At 41.7% G+C, this 20,036-nt stretch overlaps 1 protein-coding gene across 1 annotated transcript in view; it reads left to right on the forward strand.

Moving 5' to 3' along the window:
* The first annotated feature begins 3,202 nt into the window (after window positions 1-3,202).
* gabrr2a (gamma-aminobutyric acid type A receptor subunit rho2a) overlaps window positions 3,203-20,036 on the forward strand; it is a 49,152-nt gene continuing 32,318 nt past the window's right edge. The window contains exons 1-2 of the mRNA XM_061063191.1: window positions 3,203-3,510; window positions 6,587-6,693. Of these exons, the coding sequence (XP_060919174.1) occupies window positions 3,389-3,510; window positions 6,587-6,693 (229 nt within the window). The 5' untranslated portion in view covers window positions 3,203-3,388. The remainder of the gene's footprint in view (window positions 3,511-6,586; window positions 6,694-20,036) is intronic.

Raw genomic sequence — 20,036 nt, forward strand, 5'->3', positions numbered from 1 at the left:
TTATAAATTATCCCTCCTCCTCCTCCTGCTCCTCCTCTTCTGACTCTCCTGCCCGCCTTTTTCCTGAATGGGCGGAGCTTCAGAGCCAGTAAAAGCAGCCAGCTCACCTGTTACAAACTTTTTGACAAAAATGGAGCTGCATGTCACACATGTGGACAGTTTGAGCTGTTGGTTTGAAATGTAAGTTTCCTTTTGGTTGAAAACATTAGCAGCACTTTAATCTTTCTTAACTGGATGAATGTAGTTTCTGCAGTGGATATGTTAAATCTGTATCCTGGATATATCCAGACCTTTCCTAAATCTAATTTAACATTTACAACAATGATGTCTTGAATACTGTTTAATCATTTTCCTTTCTTTACCAGACAAGTGGTACACCAGTTAAAACCATTAACATGAAGTATAAAACATGATCTGCCCTAACCATTGAGTTTGTACTGATCATTAAACCGATCCATCAGAAAACAGTTTTCCCTCAGAATAAATATTCTCCATCAGGTCTCAGTCACGACTCATAAACATCAATCAGTGTATGATGTGTACTTAATATAATGTACTTATTGTTAAGTTATACTGCCCACTCACTCGACATGAATGTTTCAGACTATTACCTCCCGACACAGACTCTTGACTAGTGGCTGGCAGTTTGGTTGAACATATTCGGCTGCTTTCTAAACACACAAACAGTCAAATCTGAAACCAGACAAAGTCAGGACATTTTCAGGACTGCAGTGAATGTATTCAAGGCGGTAATGTTGGCAAACAAGCTTCAGACAAGAGGACCTTTTCCAGGCTGGGTAGGGGCCACAAACAGGAAGTCCCTGTGGAAAGGGACACTGCTGTCATCTGAGCAAAGTGACAGTCAGAGAGTTATGGCTGTTTAATTGGACTGCTGCCCATGTCCCAGTATACAAACTCCTGGAGACAACTGATTTATTGACAGAAGTATGTCCGACTCTAAAGGGTCGGTTGTGGCTCTGAGGTAGAGCCAGTCGTCTCTCAACCAGAAGGTGGGGGTTTGATCCCCAGCTCCTGCATCTACATGTCTTATATGGGTTTTTGGGCAAGACACTTAACCCCAAGTTGCTCCTGCTGCTTTGTCAGTGGCGTATGAATGGGGTTAGTCCATACTGATGGATAATTTACATAGCATGGGTGTGAATGTGTAGGTGTGACATGTGGTGTAAAAGCAACTAGAAAAGCCCTATACAAGCTCAACTTTACCATATGATACAGTATACAGGCAATGTACCCCCTTTCAGCTAGTTACTATTGGACCTTCTTCTGGCCTACCTACCAAACAATCGACAGAACAAAGTGAGCAAGCGACAAACTGGTTGCATCTCTAATGGTGTGAACATGGACCGTTTTAGATAGATTTACTTTATTGATTCCAAACTGGGAAATTGTGGAAAAACAACTTTGTACAATTCATACATACTGTACTTTACATTTGCCATAAATAAAATGCATGCTTTCCCTCGTGCTCATCGTGATATCTGAAGGCAGACAACCAGGCTGTTCGTCTTCTGGGTCAAAGCCCGGTTGTGGAGCATGCTCAGAAGACCTTTAGGCCAGCTTGGGACAGATTGTGGTGTGTTCATGAAAGAGTAAATCAAGCCCCAACTGCATTCAACAGGGGTTTCAGTATGACTTCTAGAAATTCGACTAAGAACAATTAAAGGCAGACAAACATGTTTTCATTTATTTGAATAATTCAGCTGAATCAACTCTTTGTAACATTGTGCACTGCAAACATACTGAGTGACTACATATGGCAGCTTGACGACAGGTCATAGGGACAGATCAGTACTTGTTTTTAACTGAAAACATGCAAAATGGAGAGGAGAAAAATCTGCACTGAAAAGCTAAGACATAGCAAACATAGAGTTTATTTCAAACTCAGTACTGTTGCTCTGTCTCTGTGTCTTCTCTCCTTGGATGGCTTTACTGAAATTAAATGATCCCACTTCATGGACAGAGGTTAAGTACTCTGACATTTACAGCTTTCTGATGGAACCAGCAGGTAACATCATCATTTAACCACACTAAGGTCAAAAGCAGGCAGGCCGTGCACATTTTAGCTCAGGGATATGGTTGTCACATTCTTCCTCCTGATCCCTCCCGATTTATCAGTGACAGATTTTGTCTTCTTAAAGCTTCTGTTTCTCCGATCAGGTGTTCATAAAGTGGTACTTTGAAACACTTTTTACCCCCAACACAGCAGCCTTTTTTCAACATTTTTCTGTTTTTTGTTAGGGGAAGAAAGCAACGAGGAAACACCTTCATGCTCTTCAAAGTCAATGGCGAGCAGTTAATTGATTCCCTCTGGTGGGGGCGGGACTAAAGCGATTTAAAGAGCAGATCTTTGACTCAAGGGACGAGAGGGAGGTTGGGATAAAGAGGTCGGGATTAATTGGGGTGTGCCAGGACCCAACTCTGGAAGAAATCCAAGTCTTTTACAGTTAAACCCACCACCTCAGTTTGTTACTGCAAGCTTTTTACCATTTATTGTATTTATAGGCAGCCATTAACCCCATACGCTTTGTTTGAGAATAAACATTAACTGAATATTATTTTAGTAAGTCTGGAGTGGGACATAAAATACGTATTTATCAGATAGGGCAGCTGATGGAATGACATGCAGCAAAGGGCTGAGGTTGGATTCGAACCCATGGTCAATGATGAGGACTACATCATGGGCATGTGACATAACCGCTAGGCGCCCCATTCAAATACATAATGTTAATTAGATATTGACTGTACAGAAAGTGGAAACCACATAAATATTGACATTTAGACATCAGATCATCATGAATCTGAGGCTGCAGATACAACTCCTGTTTGTGATTTGTTGAATGAATGGTTGCCTTAAAAATGCAGCAGCATGTCCCTGAGTGGAGTGAAACGTGTATCCTGTGATGAGGTTTTTATTTACAACGGCGAGAAATAATCGGCCTCTCTTGGGCCACGCGCCAGGCTGCAAATAATCCCTGTGTGTGTGTGTGTGTGTGTGTGTGTGTGTGTGTGTGTGTGTGTGTGTTTCTCTCCCCCCCCCCCCCTCGGAGCATGCAGGCTACAGATGTTCGTTCTCTCTCTCTCTCTCAATCTCTCTCTCCCCCCCCCCCCCCCTCTCTCTCTCTCTCGTGAGGATGCAGACTGGAGTATGATCGCGCGCGCACATTCCTCTCCATCAGCCTTGCGCGGCGGACTGATGCCATGACCGCGGACGCCTCCCTCCACCTCCACCTCCTCCTCCATCATCTCCTCCTCCTCCTCCTCCTCCTCCTCCACTGCTGAGCATGATGCGCTGCCGGCTGAGCGCTGCTGGAATGAATCGACTGAAGGACGCTTTTACGGGACTCACCTGTGGATTTACGCCGTCAGGATGCCTTATGTGACCAAACCTCTGATTTTACTTCTGTGTCTGCTCGTTAGCGGGGAATGTAGGAAGCACGGACACCGGGTGAAGAGATGGACCGGGACTGTGGAGACCCAAAAGCACGGCATGTAAGTGGAAACTACAATGAATACAATAAATACATGATTTTTAAAAACATGGAGAAGGAGATAAATGCTCAAAATTTCAATAAAACACCTCATATTCTACTTTCATTATACACAATATTTTCCAGGAACCAGACAGAATAACAGCCGGCAATTTGGAGCAAGATCTGTGACATGGGATTCACTGAAATATTTTTTTTAATTTTAGAGTTAGAGTAGATGACAGGCTAACAAAAGCCCCAGAAGTTAAACAGGAGATAAAATCTCACCTGCAAAAAGTCAAAGATGAATTGTGGATGTTTGTTGACACAAAATGATACAACAGTCTTTATTAAAACTTCCTTGATAGAAAATAATTCCTTCATTTAGCATGTTAGTGTCATACATAAATCATGTTTGAAGCCTGAACTTTGTGTGCTGCATGAATGAGGTGTGGCAATCTCTCTAGCCTATGTGGAAAGGCATGCAACAGGTTGTATTTTAACACTCTGATTAACATATGTGTTCATTATTACTCGTGTTGACTAAATGGACAATCCTCAAATATTCATTTTAAATGGTTCAAATAAGGCAAATATCTGCATAAACTGAATTTAGGAAGCCTTTGAGTGCTGCAGCAGACATTCACACACACTCTCACACACACACACACACACACACACACACACACACACACACACACACACACACACACACACACACACACACACACACACACACACACACACTCACTCACTCTGCAGGAGGTGAAGCTGCCTGCAGGACACTGAGCAGCTCATCAGACAGTGTGTGGCTCTGGAGGACTCTTTGACAAACTGTCTCCTCCAGAAAAGCTCAGCAGCTGTCTAACCAGACAAAGACCTCTCGTGGTGGTGTGAGGTATGACAGGTGTCTGTCAGGAGGAGCAGCATGAGCTTCTAAATTAGAAGGGCGGAGGTCAGGGTGGATGAATGAGCAAAAATGTTGTTACTTTAAATGTCTTAGAGCACTGATCTTCATCTGATCAACTGTAAGCTTCAGTTTATGTCAACAAAGCTTCCTGTTTTGAAAGCGGGGGTAAAATACATTATCAATCAATATTTATTGTGTAGCGCCAATTCGTTACAAATTGTATCTCTTTACTTTACAAAAAGAGCAGGTCTAGACTCTTTATTTGATCCAGCACTGATCAGCACTAGTAAGTAACATTTAAAATAACAGTTGAACGACAAATCTGACTTTCAAACGGCAGAGACCTCGAGCAGAACCAGACCGGTGTTGAACAGCCATCTGCTACAACTGTGTTGGGTTTGGAAAGAGCGATATGAGCCAAATATGGTCAGTCTTTCTCTGTAGCCAGACCATATTTGGAAAATAGAGTTCATACATGTTGCTCCGCCTCTATCCTGCCATCTTTGTTGCTTGCAGCACCCTGCTGTGAGACTGTTTATTTGCTTTGTATAAATAAATGAAAAAAATCGTTTTACTCTCAAACATTTCTAAAAAGCCACACTTCATTCCCATTTTTATGAAGAATTAGAATCTGAATGCTACCATCAAAATTAGAAATACTTTATGCGAGGAACTGTGTTTATTTATCTTTTATGAATATTTTTAAAAAAAAAGAAATTTGTAGTGACCAAAAGAAAAAGATCGTCAAGCGGCCTAAATGACTTTCCTCTGGAGGGTGTCAGGGCTCAGCCTTAGAGAGAGGGTCAGAGTGCAGCTCCACCCCCGTCCCCCCCACTCCCCCCCGCCTCATGGTTCAATTTGTTGAGTCTGTTGGAGTCGGCTACCCTCGACCTGCTGCCTATACACCATCAACAACCAACCATTGTTATTCCACTACACTGCATTTGATAAGTGTATATGTATGATGTCATAGTATTCAGTTCGTTGCATACTGGACATAGTATTCATTCACATATAAATGGCTTCATGTTAAGGTGTCAGACATACTTTTATTAGTGTTAAAAATAGCATGTTGGTGAATTTTAGACACAGCAATTAGACTTTGATTGACATTACTTTTAGCTCATCGTCATGGAAACACAAACTTGAATCCTAAATCTGGAAAAATCAAAATGTGATTAAAAATCAGAAGCATACTTAAAGAGCATGCAGCGGCGCCTCACTCAGACTTCTCCTGCCTCAGCCTTACAGCGGTAAGTCAGTCTCACTGATCCACATTTGGAGTTTAAAGGTTTCCCTTTAAAATATGAGTAAAGATATTTCTGACGCACAACATGTTCGGCGCTCCAGGGTTTATAAAATAGCAAATGGACACAAAGTCAGTGGGGTCAAAACATTTATCTCATCTTTTCTGCTGGCTGGCAGAGAACATGCATGCTGTGATGAATGAGAGTTGATTTAACCCAGTGTGAGGTCTAATTAGATTCACAAGCGTCACACAACCTCACTGCTGATGATTGTGTTCCAACAAAGACACAAACACAGTTTGAGGGAGGGGGATGTGTGCAGCCTGGGAGTCAGTTTTAGCCTTGAAATATGTATTTGCATTTTCTTAACCATGAAAGGAAAAACAACAGCTTAAATTATGTGTGCTTTTAATACAAAACCTCAACTATAGGTCGTTCATGGCTCCACACTTAACTCCTATAACAGCTGACATGTTTTGCTCGTAAAACGCAGGGAAATCAAAGTTTCTATACAATCAGTGACTGTCAGTTGGACTCCTGACAATCTGTTTGTGTAAGAAGATCTGTGAATCACTAGTTTTTAACAGAGAACAGATTTTACTGATTTTCATTTCGAGGTCGGTTCAGTTTAAGAAGAAGAAGAAGATATCCTTTATTAACCCCACGATGGTAAATTACTTTTACATTCTGTTATTGAGACATGCTTTCAGCAGATATTTTTGACTTCCGCTGAAATCTTTTGTAGACAATGATGCCTGGACCGTCGTTGTGGTCCTCTGCAAAGTTTAGAGCCTGCCATGCTGTTGATTCTGTATTGCTCTGTGTACAATCATGCAGCTAGATTCCTCCAGTTCTGCTACATCAATTTTTATCTCTTCCAAACTAAAGCCAGTCTTTCTGCAGGACCCTGACCTGACATATGTCCATTTGATCTCTTGTAGCTCGTTGGCAAAGAAGCCTCCAGATGTGACCAAGTCTCGCAAAATGAAGACGGAGCATCTGCTCAAAGTAGACGATCATGACTTCACCATGAGGCCAGCGTTTGGAGGTAGGTGTGGAGTGCTCCCCTGATAGTTTCACAGATATTTTACTGTCACACTCACACACATTTCATCATGATCACAGACACACGGGGACACAAAACTCTGTAAGGGCCTGAAAAGATCAAATGTGATCAAAAGCTTTCGAAAAAGGGAATAAGCAGAGTTTGATTCACTCTCATGCTGATAGAGACAGAAAGCTTCTTATCGCTGGCTGTTTCTAATTTTGTCATCCCCTCTGAGTCTATTATTCATCAGATTTTAGAAGTTCATTTTAATGTCTCTGTACCAGATCCAGCTGTTGCCTGAGGCGTTATGTTTTCAATGTTTTTCATCCGTCGGCCCATATGTGAGTTCATCTGTCAGTCCCATTCTTGAAAACCAGATCTCTCAGAACACCCCTGGAGGGACGTTCTTCACATCTGTTTTTTTTTTCCTCCGCTTTCTAAAAGAATGGCGCCCCTTGTGTTCAATCAGTGGACATAGTCCCCATGTATGCCTCATCATTCTGCTGGGGATAAAAAGTTTTACTGATAATTGCATGCTGCAGACAAACTCAGAGATGTGGAACTTTTTATCCACATTCAACTTGATTGGTTTTCTTAGGCATTTTAGGATGAATGTTTCTGGGGTTTTTTAGAGCAAAAGTTGAGGTGTGTGGTGGGTCTGTATACAAAATGGATCAAATATCATTGACATTGGCCTCAATCCAAATAGATTCACTCGTCCTTGAGGTTGAAACTCATCAGGGACACATGAAATGAGCTCCATCAGTCAAGCAGAGGCCAGTATAACCTGACCTGTACTTCCTGGATTCTTCCCATAATGCTTTTTTATGGCATCTATCATCAGAATATAGACTGTCCCAATTATTGAGGGGCTACATTTGAAGTCGTGTCTAAGCGGCGTGTCTAAGGCTCCTTCAAATGCGTCCTACTTTTCCCGGCCAATGAAGGATCCATCTGCTGCGTCCTTCATGGGCCAACACTTTTCCCAAGATTCATCGCCCCCCATTTCAAACAAGCTGGCGGACTGAAAATAGGAGCCTTCATTAAGTTGTGTGACGTTACTTATGTTAGCTAGTTCTGGTACAGCTGTCGGTGGTTAGGCAACAGAGGCAGTGCTTAGAAACATAGGTGAGGACGGGGACAGCTGGTGATGCAAACGGGAGTTCTTTGTAGGCCAAACCGTCTCATTTCAGATCAGGACTGATCGGTCTGCACAGATTACCAAGGTGAGGGCCGGTAGTCCTAAAATGAGACTCGGCTTGTGTATGGACAAAACATGTAGGGGTCACAACATTACACATTGCTGTTTTTTTCACCCCTGAGTTGACACCGCAAGCATTTCAACCGACCCCAGCGGCCCAAGCGGCCATATTTAGATGAATGGATGGATACAAGTCCACTTTACCTCAGTGCATTTTAAATGACCTCGAGCTCAGAGGAGGCAGCAACACTTCTGGATGTGTTCTCTTTGCATGGTAGAGTTTCAGCTTACGTTTGTGAATGCAGCGATGAACTGTGCTCCCAGACACAACATCTTCTGGAAGTGTTCTTGAGGGACTAAACAATTTTGTTTTTCCTCCTCGTCCCCTGCAAACAGAAATTCTTCACATTCTTTGAATCTTTGATTGCCACTGTCCCAAATGTCCTCAAAGCCTGGAGCTTCTCCAGCCTACTGTCCATCATCCACATTTATCCTTCTCCATCCCCAGCTTCTGACAGCTTCATACAGACAGATATAAAGAGTTTTAATTCAGACCGACAATGTCACTAATCTCCTGATTTGTGTTTTTATGATTTCTCAGTGCGATAGATGTACAAGTTTTCCAAAATGATTCTCCAATTTACAAATCTTTTAAAAATCCCACTTGCGTTGCTCTGTGCTCCCACCATGTTTCATACACTCTTTGTTTAATCTGCATGCCTTCACATCTCTTCAAGGCTGGGTGCTTAATCTACACATAGAGATGTTTAATGATAGAGATGCTTCAAAAGGTAGCCCAAGGCTCAGTCTTTGCTGATACGCTCAGAAGTGTGCGCCTCTTGTTTCTCTTTTGAGCAGTCTCATTGCGTCTGCTCAGAAGTCCACAGAGCTTTGAGGGAGACATTTGGGTGCTGTTTTTTTAACACCCACACCTCTGCTCTGACACAAATGGAGAAGGGATGAATCTTTGAATCTTCTCACTGTGAAGTTATTGAGAATGAGATGAAACGGTCGTTTTGTGAGGTCGCCTCTCCTCCCTGAGAGGTATGGAGGGATGGTACTTCAGAGGAAGGCAGATCATGCAGCGGGAGGTCACAGTAGGAGGGGTGGAGGGGGGACTATAAATAGCTCAGGAGTTGCTTGGATTCCGAGCAGCCTTCTAAGCTGGAGGTATTATAAAGAGTCTGATCCTGCAACCTGTGTCCCTACAAAGGGCCGACGCCTCCTCGTGCGCTCAAACTCTCATTTTCATATTGAGTAATACTTTAAAGCTCCCTTGAGGATTTTTTAAGCTTGTTACGAAACAGAGTCGGATGAACACAGATGCCTCTTTATGAGCTACAACACCATCAGTAATTGTAATGGCTGTTGTTGGTGACAGCGTGCGTCTGTGTCAGGGGACAAGAAATGCCTTTGTTTGTCAGAGTCGAAGCGAGTTTCTAGTCTTCTGAATGTTGATAGTTTTTAGAAACACTGTATTTTTATGACATACTTAAAGGAAGAATGTGTGACTTTTTGATCCAGTAGATGTCGCCCTTGAGCTCCAGCATGAAACCAAAACAAACTTCAGTTTGGCCACACCTCCTCCATACTGAAGCCTCTGTCTCCTCCAGAGACACACCTCCAACCCCTCTACACTCGTGTTCACACGAAAGAGTTATCAGTAAGAACACATTAAGCACCATTAAGCACAAGCCGCGGACAAAATTGAAGGACGATATCCACCTTCTGACATCAAACATTTCACTTTCAGTTCCCTTTAGCTGTTTTCATTCACATCTCGATCCTTTAATGTCGTAACCTCCGGTCGACCACTAGTTTTGCTTATTTATCTTTTGGTTGGATAAGAAGCAATTTGTATCCAAACAGGAAGCACAGAGTACGCTTGTCTTAAGACGGTACATAAACACAAAATAAGAGCATGAATGCTAAATAAAGTATTATGACTAATCCCGACTAACGTTTTGATTTCAACGTTGGATTGCAATTTTTAAAAAATGTAATCATTTGACAGCTCTAGTTTGAATATACAAACATGTCTCCCTGCTGACTGGTAACACCTGTTGGTTTTCATATCATAACCCTGAGTGGAATGTAAACCCTGATTGTACCATCTGTGCTGCTGCTGAGTAATCACTGTACCACCATATTGCAGATGTGCATGTGTGTACATGTTGAGAAGATGTGGATCAGAGTGTTTTGGTGCACAGAGGTTGGGGGGGGGGGGGGGGGGGGGTTCCGTGTGGGGTGTATTTTTTGCTCTTAATCCAGAGTAAGATAACACATTAAGCTCGTTGATAATCCACGCTGAAGGGGAAGAGGGAGAAAGCCCATCAGCCGGATCACTGGATGTATGTGCTGCGCTGCAGAGGGACTCATGTTATGATCTGTTAACCATACACCAAAGCTCTGTGTGCTTTTCAGAAAATGTAGGAGGGGGGCTTAGCAGCGCTGCGGATTTACTGGAGGTCATAAAGTCAGGGGTGGAGGTTGTTTCACGCAGCCTATCACATTAATATAACCTCCACCCTACCCTTAAAGGCACACAGCTTTATTTAACAGACGTCTATATGTCTGATGTCGGGACACAACATAGACACAGTTTTTAAATCTTCTTCCATTTGACCTAAAAGCTTCAGTCATCAATATGAGATATTAAACGATGACACAGGAGAGGTTTTTAGAGCATCCTATTTAAAATAATCTTAAATATAAACCAGAACCTCTGGAAGTCTAAGCTGCGCTATGTACGTCTGCTGATGAAGTCTTTTTGTTACATGTGGTGTAAAACAGGGTGACAAGGCACATAAGCTTGGGTGTAAGGTCAGAGGTCAAAGCTTAATGGAGCTTACAGCCCTGACCTCTGACAAATGTACATTTATGTTGTTGACAATATGATGGCGATACATACAAACAGCTTTTGTGTAAATGTTGTGACTGTGTGTGGGCATCATGGACGGCAAAGATCTGAAAACAGGAGTTTCTTGTTTGCGTAATTCTTTTACGATTATTTTATAGAAAGTCATCATAGACGTGGCTCCACCTCCACACACTGTGCATACATTTTCTTACCGGATTTTTTTTTCCTTCTTTGAAAACTAAACTGTGTCAACGGCAGATCCTGTGTTTAATCCTTTTCTTTTCTCTTTACTGTTCATGAGTCTATGGCTGCGTCCGCTCACTGACTCATACCATGATGCAAACACATTCAAAGGCATATGATTGGTGTAACAGTAACAGTTTGGGGTTATTTGGCGACATCTGAACATTTCTGGTGCTGAATGATGAAGTTAGCTTTGTTAAAGTTTTTTGTCTATTTTAGTAGCAAATAAATTAGCAAATGCAAACATTATGAACATTTTGTGTGCTAACTGCTCCGATAGCATTTGTGGAACAACAGACAGCAAACAGCTGGTCCATGATAAAGCAATCTCAAACCACATCAGTGACTGTTTTTTTCAGGCCCACAGGACTTGAATATTTTCCCCCACACAGCAGCAAACATCCACAGTATGTACGACGTCATCTTCTCCAGGTGACATCAGATTTATGACAGTTGATGATCTACAAAGGGCGTCTGACTCTCTCAAACTAAACATGTAGCCGGCTAGATTCAAGCTCAATTCAGATGTTTACTTCCATTTTTCTGTAATGGTTTGAATACTTTATAACACTACAACACAATGCTCCCAATACTTAGCTGGTGGTTGTCTTTAGGACCAGTTATCCAGATACTTGTGGTTAATCTGAGATTTGATGATGTAGATGGAGTCAGTGCGATGTCTCTCTCTCTCACTCTCTCTCTCTCTCTCTCTCTCTCTCTCTCTCTCTCTTTCACTGAGATCAGGTTCTGGATTTGTTCTTGTACGTACTATGGAATTGAATCCTGGCCTTTAGCAGAATTTACAAAAACATGCATAGACTCTAGTTGTGCAGATTTTCGAGGTGTGAAGCATAAAAAAAAATACCAACAGGCGTTGTTTTTCCACACCAATTGCAGCCAGTAAATGATTACAGATTGCCATTTGAAGGCGGGATTCTAACGGCCCCGATAGGTCTCGTGCAATGTGTGACAACAAGGGATGGAGAGTCGTCCTGCTGTGTGCCTGCATGCTGGGCTTGTCACGCTTCCACAACGCTGTAATGCAATGTGAATTCACTCACCGGGACGCCAACATTGTGCCTTTAGGGATGCAATTTGTAAGTACAGTCCATGGCCTTCTGATCTTTTAATCTCATTCCTGCACGGGTTATGTACTGTACATTTTCTTGGTATAGGTTGTATTGTATAAATTCCAACATCTCCTCTGTGGATCTATTTCCACTGCAGCGATGTCAGGGTTGACAGGAGCTGCTGACTGTGACATACTTTAATGGGACAAGTGCAAAACAAGAACAGTTTTAGATCTCTGAAATAGATCAGAGAATGATTATTAAGTACTCCACATCACCGGCTGACATCTCATCGCCGTGGTACAACGAGCCAATCACAGGGAAGCACGAAGAAGACTGCTCAGTAAATAGAAAAAATTGCTTCTCTGAGACATCATGATTGTGTAGAAGAAGCTGAGTGTGAGTTTAAATCAGATCCCTACATCAATGTGCTGCCTCTCACTTATAATATTTATAATTTACCCGACAGCAGAATTTGTACGAAGAGGAACTTTGGGAAAGTTCATAAAATGCAAGTTTTTTTAAATAAAGTTCAAAAAGAGACGATGACACAGACGATGGATGAGGTCAAGTAACATCTGTTGGAAAACAAACGTCACACAATTAAGTTTTAATCGATCAGTGTGATGTGTGCACAGGTGTGTGTTTATTCTGTAGCAGCCAGGTGTTGGTTTAATATAATTTAATGAAGATGAATACAGTGAATGTGAGTGAGACTGAGTGAGTGTCTGCAGGGCGTGATATCAGTGTTGACAGATTTAACAACAATCCCTGCTTTAACTGCATGAAACATATTGATTACCCTGATTGATTTATTCATTTATTGTAAAGGATTGTACACGTACAGTGTGAGTGCTCAGATTGTGCTCTGCAATCAGACCCTACACTGTGAGCACCAGGGGCGTGTCCAGACTTTTTTGACTTTGGGGGGGTCGAACTGGGGCACTGACTTATGCAGGGGTGGCCTAAAGTTTGTGCGCACACTGATGCAAATAAATGACATGTATATACTCTTTCTATCTCCACTACGCACATCTACTTTCAGTAACATAGACTGTACATCTTCAGAGTTAAATTTGTTAGAGGAATCAAAAATATGATGTTCAAAGTCACAATTGATCGCAAACCATTTTTTTGGCAATATTTCGGTTCCAAATCATGCTAGTTAAGCCCATCCAAGTTTGACAGTATGCAGAAGTTTGCTTGCAAATACTGATGGTCTCTTTCCTTTTCTAAGATACTGTATTCTGAGAAAAAATAAGTGCAGAGAGTATTTATTTAAAACTTAAAGTACAACAAAATAAAATGTAATATCGGTGTACTGTTTTTGAAAGAAAGCTAAGAGGCTGTTGCCAACAGCCTAAATAGCTGATTGTAACTTAAGCCCCGCCTCTAATACAGTAAATATCCAAATGTAGCTTGGGTTTTTTGGGGTCACCCTACTGGTCAGCACACAACTCATGAGCTTTTCTTGTGTGTTGCAAACTATTCACTCGTCCAGCTTGAGTTGACACAGTAATAATACGACTGTTTGAATATGTGATGGGTCAAAGCTGAACTTTTAGTCAGTGTTACAAAGGATACTCAATGAGGCTGTCTTGACTCCTGGAACATTTCACTCATACTCTCTATAAAAAAAGTTAAAACCCTGAAGTGTTAGATGTCATATAATCTGTTTATTCCATTGCATAGTGTCAATTAAATCAGATTCTTCTTCTGCCTTTACTGTAAAGTGTGCGATGAAAGGCCAAAGGACTCAATGTGCTTTTTGTGAAATCATTTACATAAACCTTGAGGAATGTAAGCCCCTGAAAGAAACTTCCACCAACAAAGTTCAGTATTTTCTTAAGGGGAAAGTCTCACCGCTTTCTGTCTTTTAAAGTGACTCCACGCTGCATCGTGGGAGCTCTGCCGCCGAGCCGCGCCTCGCCTTTTAGTCCTGCATGATGAAAAGGTTAACGTACCATTGATGCATCTCTCTTAAGAGCACAGACAGCCAAAACAGAGGCTTTTAAAAACTCATATTAAAAATGAAGGGGTTGAAAGTCATCCCCCGCACGTCCTAAAGTAACGTGGGCTGATATCTGCCAAACATCTGTGACTGCTGCCGCTGCTGTTAGTTTGAAGTCAGAAGTGAGCTGATTTAATTATAAGATTGTATGACGCCTGTCACAACTAGCAAAGCAAACTCTAACAGTTCATTGAGTTAGATCCAGCTGCTTTATGTTGTCAAGCAGGATCAAGCCCTTTTCTTTTACATTTCTGCACAGCTGAGTGACTTTTGTGGCACGAGCAGAGATTTGAAGATGTTATAATTCTCTCTGGGTGTCAATCATCAGTTTCTGTTTTTTTTTAGCTGAAGCTATAAGTGTTGGATGTTAGGTCAGTAGCACCCAAATACCATCTGGTGATGTCGGCTTAATTTTGAGTTGATAGTAGTTTAGCTTACAGTAAGCGTGTGTATGTGTGTAATTCAGCTGGCCTGTAGCGTTAGCCTAGCCTAGCCTAGCCTATAGCCGCAGGGCAAGTCCTGCCTCCAGCAGTGGTGAGCAGATTAAGCTGGCAGCGGTTCCTCCTGTTTACAGCTTAGATTAGCACAGGCATCAATCTGTTACGCCATCAGACAGCTGTTACTCTGCAAATGACACTTTGTCCCAACTGGAGAACACACACGGGAATGAGAGGAGTCCAAAGCTGGCTGTAAAAGTGCAGCAGTGGTTCTTTATTTACGGAAAATTCTGTCATCAGCAGCTTGTCACTCATACTCTGGTCTGTTATGACGACTTTGTACGAGGATTAAATATCTATTTCCACAAAAGGAAAGTAAGGAATCCTCTGGGGCGTTTTCCTTTTGTCCTTAACAGAGCCAGAGCACTGGAAATTGTTGAAAATAGTATTATTTCCCTCAAGTGAGTTGACAAAGGTTCAGAGGGACCGCAAAGTTGTGGTTTTTTCAATTAAATTGGTGATGTCGAGCAGGATTAGTGTGCAGGACTCTTTCTTTTCAATGTGATAGTTTGATGTCCTACAAACGTACGTCAAGAGATAGTTGGATGTGCGATCACCTCCTTTTAAAAAACAGAAGTGACTGTACACCATCTGCTCAGCCGTTAAGAGCAGACAGACATGTCACAGAGACCTGCTGGGGAATACACTGGAACATTCAGCAGCTAAAGGGATACATCTTCAACAACATCTAAGGCATAATTATCTCAGGATGTGGTGGAGACCAGACAGCAGCTAAAAGAAAGAATATTGGACTTTACACGGGCAATTATTTCCAACTTCTTCATAATGGTTGTACGATTATTTGCAATTATCAGATTGCAAAAGTCTTAAGGAACAGGAAACCTTTTGGACATGGGGCCATGTCCTCAAATCAGTCAGATGCAGCTTAAACTGCTATTTTTGATTCAAAAGCACAGGAGCCGGTGTGCTGGGATCGGCCCCAGCCCCCCACAACCTCAAATGGGAAAAGCAGTATAGATGATGGATAGATAGAAGGACCAAAGGAGATGTGCCACATTAGATAAAGAATAGAAGTCCTTCTGACAAGTTACATAGCCAAGGAGAGCAACTTCTTCTAAAACGTAAGAGAACATGAAGTGCTGCCAGAACTTTGCATTATGTTTTTTTTTTAAATTGACAACTTTGAGGCAACCATCCAAAATGTAAACATCAGCAAATTACAGAGCAGCATTTTTTTATGTGCAACAACAAACCATGAATTGAATGAAGGGCTGAAATTCTGTGGAGATGCTCTGAATGACAAATCGTGTTCTCCTGATGACATCGTCACATCACTAATGACTGTGAGCATGCAGCAGAAATAGTTTTATCATCTCTGCTGTGATTAATCATTTGGGCTCTAAGCTTTAAGTTAAATGTAGCTTACCTGCATGCACGGTGAACCGTAAGTTATTCTGTCACTGTTTCTACCTTCAGGGCTGTTTGAATTCTGACACTTTGTTAAATGTGTTAGAAAAAAGGAACAGTTTGATAACATCTCTTGTGTGATTGAATTACAGAGCCGGAGGAGACATGAATCCATCAGCTGTGTTTGTGTGAATAAAACGGAAACAGTGCTGCGGGCAGAATCACTGAACACCATTCATACATGTGGGACTTTAATTTCCTGTTCCTGCAGAAGAATGCTCACGGCTTAAACACAACCTGTCCTTAAAGTTTATCGTCTCCTGCAGAAATTATGCATGCAGGTAATAAATCAAGTATCAGTTATTTAGAGGAAACATGAATTGTTCCTGTTAGCCTACATCTGCTGCAGGTGTTTGTTTGTTTTTCTCTCTGATCGTCAGTGAGATACATCACATCCACCTGTGGATCTACATCACATCCACCTGTGGATCTACAGTTTCTATCTTCAGAGATTGGTTTGAGAAACATTCAGGGAGATGCCCACATTGTATTCTGTATCCATGACTCTGTTTGTCCTCACACCAACACAATGCAGCCAGTTGTGTGTAGACTGAATTAAACAGTTTAATCATGTTGGAATTTAATATTCTACATACGTGCACATGATAGATGAAAAACAGGAAATTGCATTGACAGTTAATATTCTGCAGTGATCATGAAATGGACATTTCCCTTCAAATTAGGCTCGGTTCTACAAGGGTGCAGAAGCACGCATTGCACCTGCATTTTAAATGTCTGCACCCTCAATTGAATGGATGCAAAAAAATAACAGTATTTTTTTTTTTACAATCGGTAATCAAGGCTTTGAAATGACAGCAGTGACTCAGATTGTGTTTATTACATCCATGATCTGATGATGGGGCTGCACAGTGGTGAAAAAAATGACTCAACTTCAGTCTCAATGAGCTGATGACCTACAAACAGTAAGCTATGAGTCCAGCTGCAGGATGTTTAGTTGTAGATTAACTTCAGTTTGACTGTAACTGTTTAATATATTTTTAGAGTTCAGCCTGCAGCGCTGTCTGCTCTTCTCTGCTTTTAACCTTTTACAGACAGATCTGTCATGACGTCTAATGATTTAATAACCTGTTAGTTTTCATTTAAATTCACTTACATTCAATCAAAGTCTTGATGATGAACCACACTTAGAAAGTGATGAACATTATAAACCTGAGGATATCCATGTCTGACCTTTATAAAGCTTTTTAGTTATTCAGATTCCTTAAGACACAAAGCCAACCACGATCCTTCACTGGACTTTAAACTCAGCTGCCTTGGTCTTGTCTTGGTCTTGACTCGGTCTCGATCCCTAACTGTCTTGGTCCTGGTATCGATCCCTAACTGTCTTGGTCTTGTCTTGGTCCTGGTATCGATCCCTAACTGTCTTGGTCTTGGTATCGATCCCTAACTGTCTTGGTCTTGTCTTGGTCCTGGTATCGATCCCTAACTGTCTTGGTCTTGGTATCGATCCCTAACTGTCTTGGTCTTGTCTTGGTCCTGGTATCGATCCCTAACTGTCTTGGTCTTGTCTTGGTCCTGGTATCGATCCCTAACTGTCTTGGTCTTGTCTTGGTCTCGGAGCTTTCTGGTCTCAGGTATGTCTTGGTCTTGGTTAGTGTGGTCTTGACTCCAACACTATCGGACACTACTTGCTGGCCGCTGACAATGATGTCATCACTGTCACATAAATCAAAGGTACACCTTAACGCCGGCTGAGGATCATTAATAACAATAAATGAAGTCATGAATTTGAATGATAACTAAGATTATACTTTTCACAACACAATTTATCTATGCACCGTCCACATAAAGCACAAGTGCTTAACTTGTTTTTGCAGAAGTTGTCTCAGGGGAAAATTCAATATTCATAACAAGGAACTATAGTCTGTGATAATGAAAGATAGAGTCCTGGATTAGTTCATTCTCCATCTCTGAGATCTGCTGATTGTCACTTCCATGGTGTGTAGATGTTTGTACATTTATCATTCCACTAACGTCATACAGGAGTTCAGGATGCATGGTGCCAATATGTAGACAGCATAATGCCTATTTAAAACGTTTTTGTAGTCTTAAAATAAATAGTGCAAAGACTTCTTTCTCTGCTCTGACGTCTCTCTAGCTAATGTTTCTCTTGGCAACAAGCTACCTGTCCTATTTAAAGAAAAATACCTTGTTTTCTTTTGACCCCGAAACGTTTAAACTTTGCAAAGTGCTGCTCTGAATATCCTGAATAATCACTGCAGACTGCTGGGATAAATCAGAGATGCTCAGTCCTGTCTCAACATTCAGAAACTAACAGCAACATTTCTCCTGCGTTCAGCTATTCCTTTTGCTGCTGTTTGTATTATTGATGCAACGTTGTCACCATGAAAAAGTACACCATATCTTAAACTCATTAGGGTCCATTTTGATATTAAAGATGAGATTGTGCACAAGAGATGAGCGTTAGAAATAAGGAGACAAAACGGAGCGAGCTCCCCTTTGAGAGCCGTTCTCCTTTTCCTCGATGAATATCTTAATATTGAAAACGCCGAGCAGTGGTTGATGAGTTCACTGTGAGAGCAGACGAGCATTTATCCTTGACGTGAGGAGAACAGTAACACTTGATGCATTGTTGCAGTTTAAGTGAAGAGTAATCCCAAACACACAGTGGACTCCACGGCCCCTCGTTTGAAGAGCTTTGGTGACTCTAATCTAGCATTTAGCGTCTCTGCTAATCTCTGTGGATTACAGACTGTATACATAAGTGATGCAAAGTGGTTCAAATCTGTGTAAATCTTACCTCCACTCAAGCTCCCAGTGTGCTTTGCGTTCAGATGAGATAGATGAGATGAGAAGAGGTCACATGTAACGCCGTTAACTTTCTGCGGAGATAAGAGGTCGCGACATAGGGTGATGCATGATATCAAACATCGACATAAATCCTGTTAAAGTAACAAAGAGTAGGATGTAAACAGAGCACTCGTGCTTCCTGCAGGTACAGTTTAATAAACCTTGAAGACCCCAGCAGCACCTCCAGGACACAAACTAAAACTTCTTTAAAAAGTAAAAAAAAATGTGAATGAACTTGTTCTCCCAGAAACAGAATTTACATCTGTTTTTGGGTCACTTCATCCACTTCCGGTGGATTTATGTAACATGTTGTGATCCCTCAATCACACACGGCAAAAGCGAGACAGCTTCTAATTCCTGGATTTCACACAAGTTGAAAATCACACTTCAGAAAGTGGGCCAAATGTCACTCCTGGCCGTCACAATTGTCACGGCATGATTTCACATTGAGCTACAGTAAATAAAAAAATGTGTGATGCAAATGTGATGGTTGGTGAGCGCAAGGATGCAGGGATGGGACCCAAATGCAGACACAAGCGAGACACTCGGTGAAAGCAACAGATGAGGGGTTTTACTGCAGAGATGAACATGCAAAAGCTGACAGGGAGGCAGGAACAGGATCCAGAGTTTAAATCTGGGCACTATTTTTCGAAATGAAGGAGTAGAAATGACTGATAACTTGAAAATCTGTTCCAATCATGTCCACTTTAAGGGATTTATTCAATGCTTAATGATCCAACACAACAAACTCTTCTTTCCAACTCTGGCTCACATTTCCATTTTTGTCTCTGTCGGCAACAAATCCCTTCTAGTGGCTAGATTATGGAACAAGTCTCTGAAACAAAATGGTTCCGTCTCTGTAGGCAGTGGTGTAGTGCAGAGCATACCCACTTTTTGTTCAGTCTCCATGATATACAATACCGTCTGATTCACACCAATGATTGATTGACAATATTCAGTAGTATGCTGGAATTTCTTTCCCCGGGGTGATGAAGGGATGACCCTCCCTCATCAGTCTCTAATTGGCTACACACTGACTAAATATGCAAATGGAGTCTCACATGTCGCTGTTTATGACAGAGGCCGTTTCTCCTCTGCTGGATGGGATACTTCGAAAAATGTTTGGGGGGAAAATTAAGAGTAATACCCACTTCTTTAGGAACCACTTCACCACTGTGTGTCCTTTCTGTTCAAGTTACAA

This window comes from Labrus mixtus, chromosome 18 (genome assembly GCF_963584025.1).
Source record: "Labrus mixtus chromosome 18, fLabMix1.1, whole genome shotgun sequence".
Taxonomy (NCBI): Eukaryota; Metazoa; Chordata; class Actinopteri; order Labriformes; family Labridae; genus Labrus; species Labrus mixtus.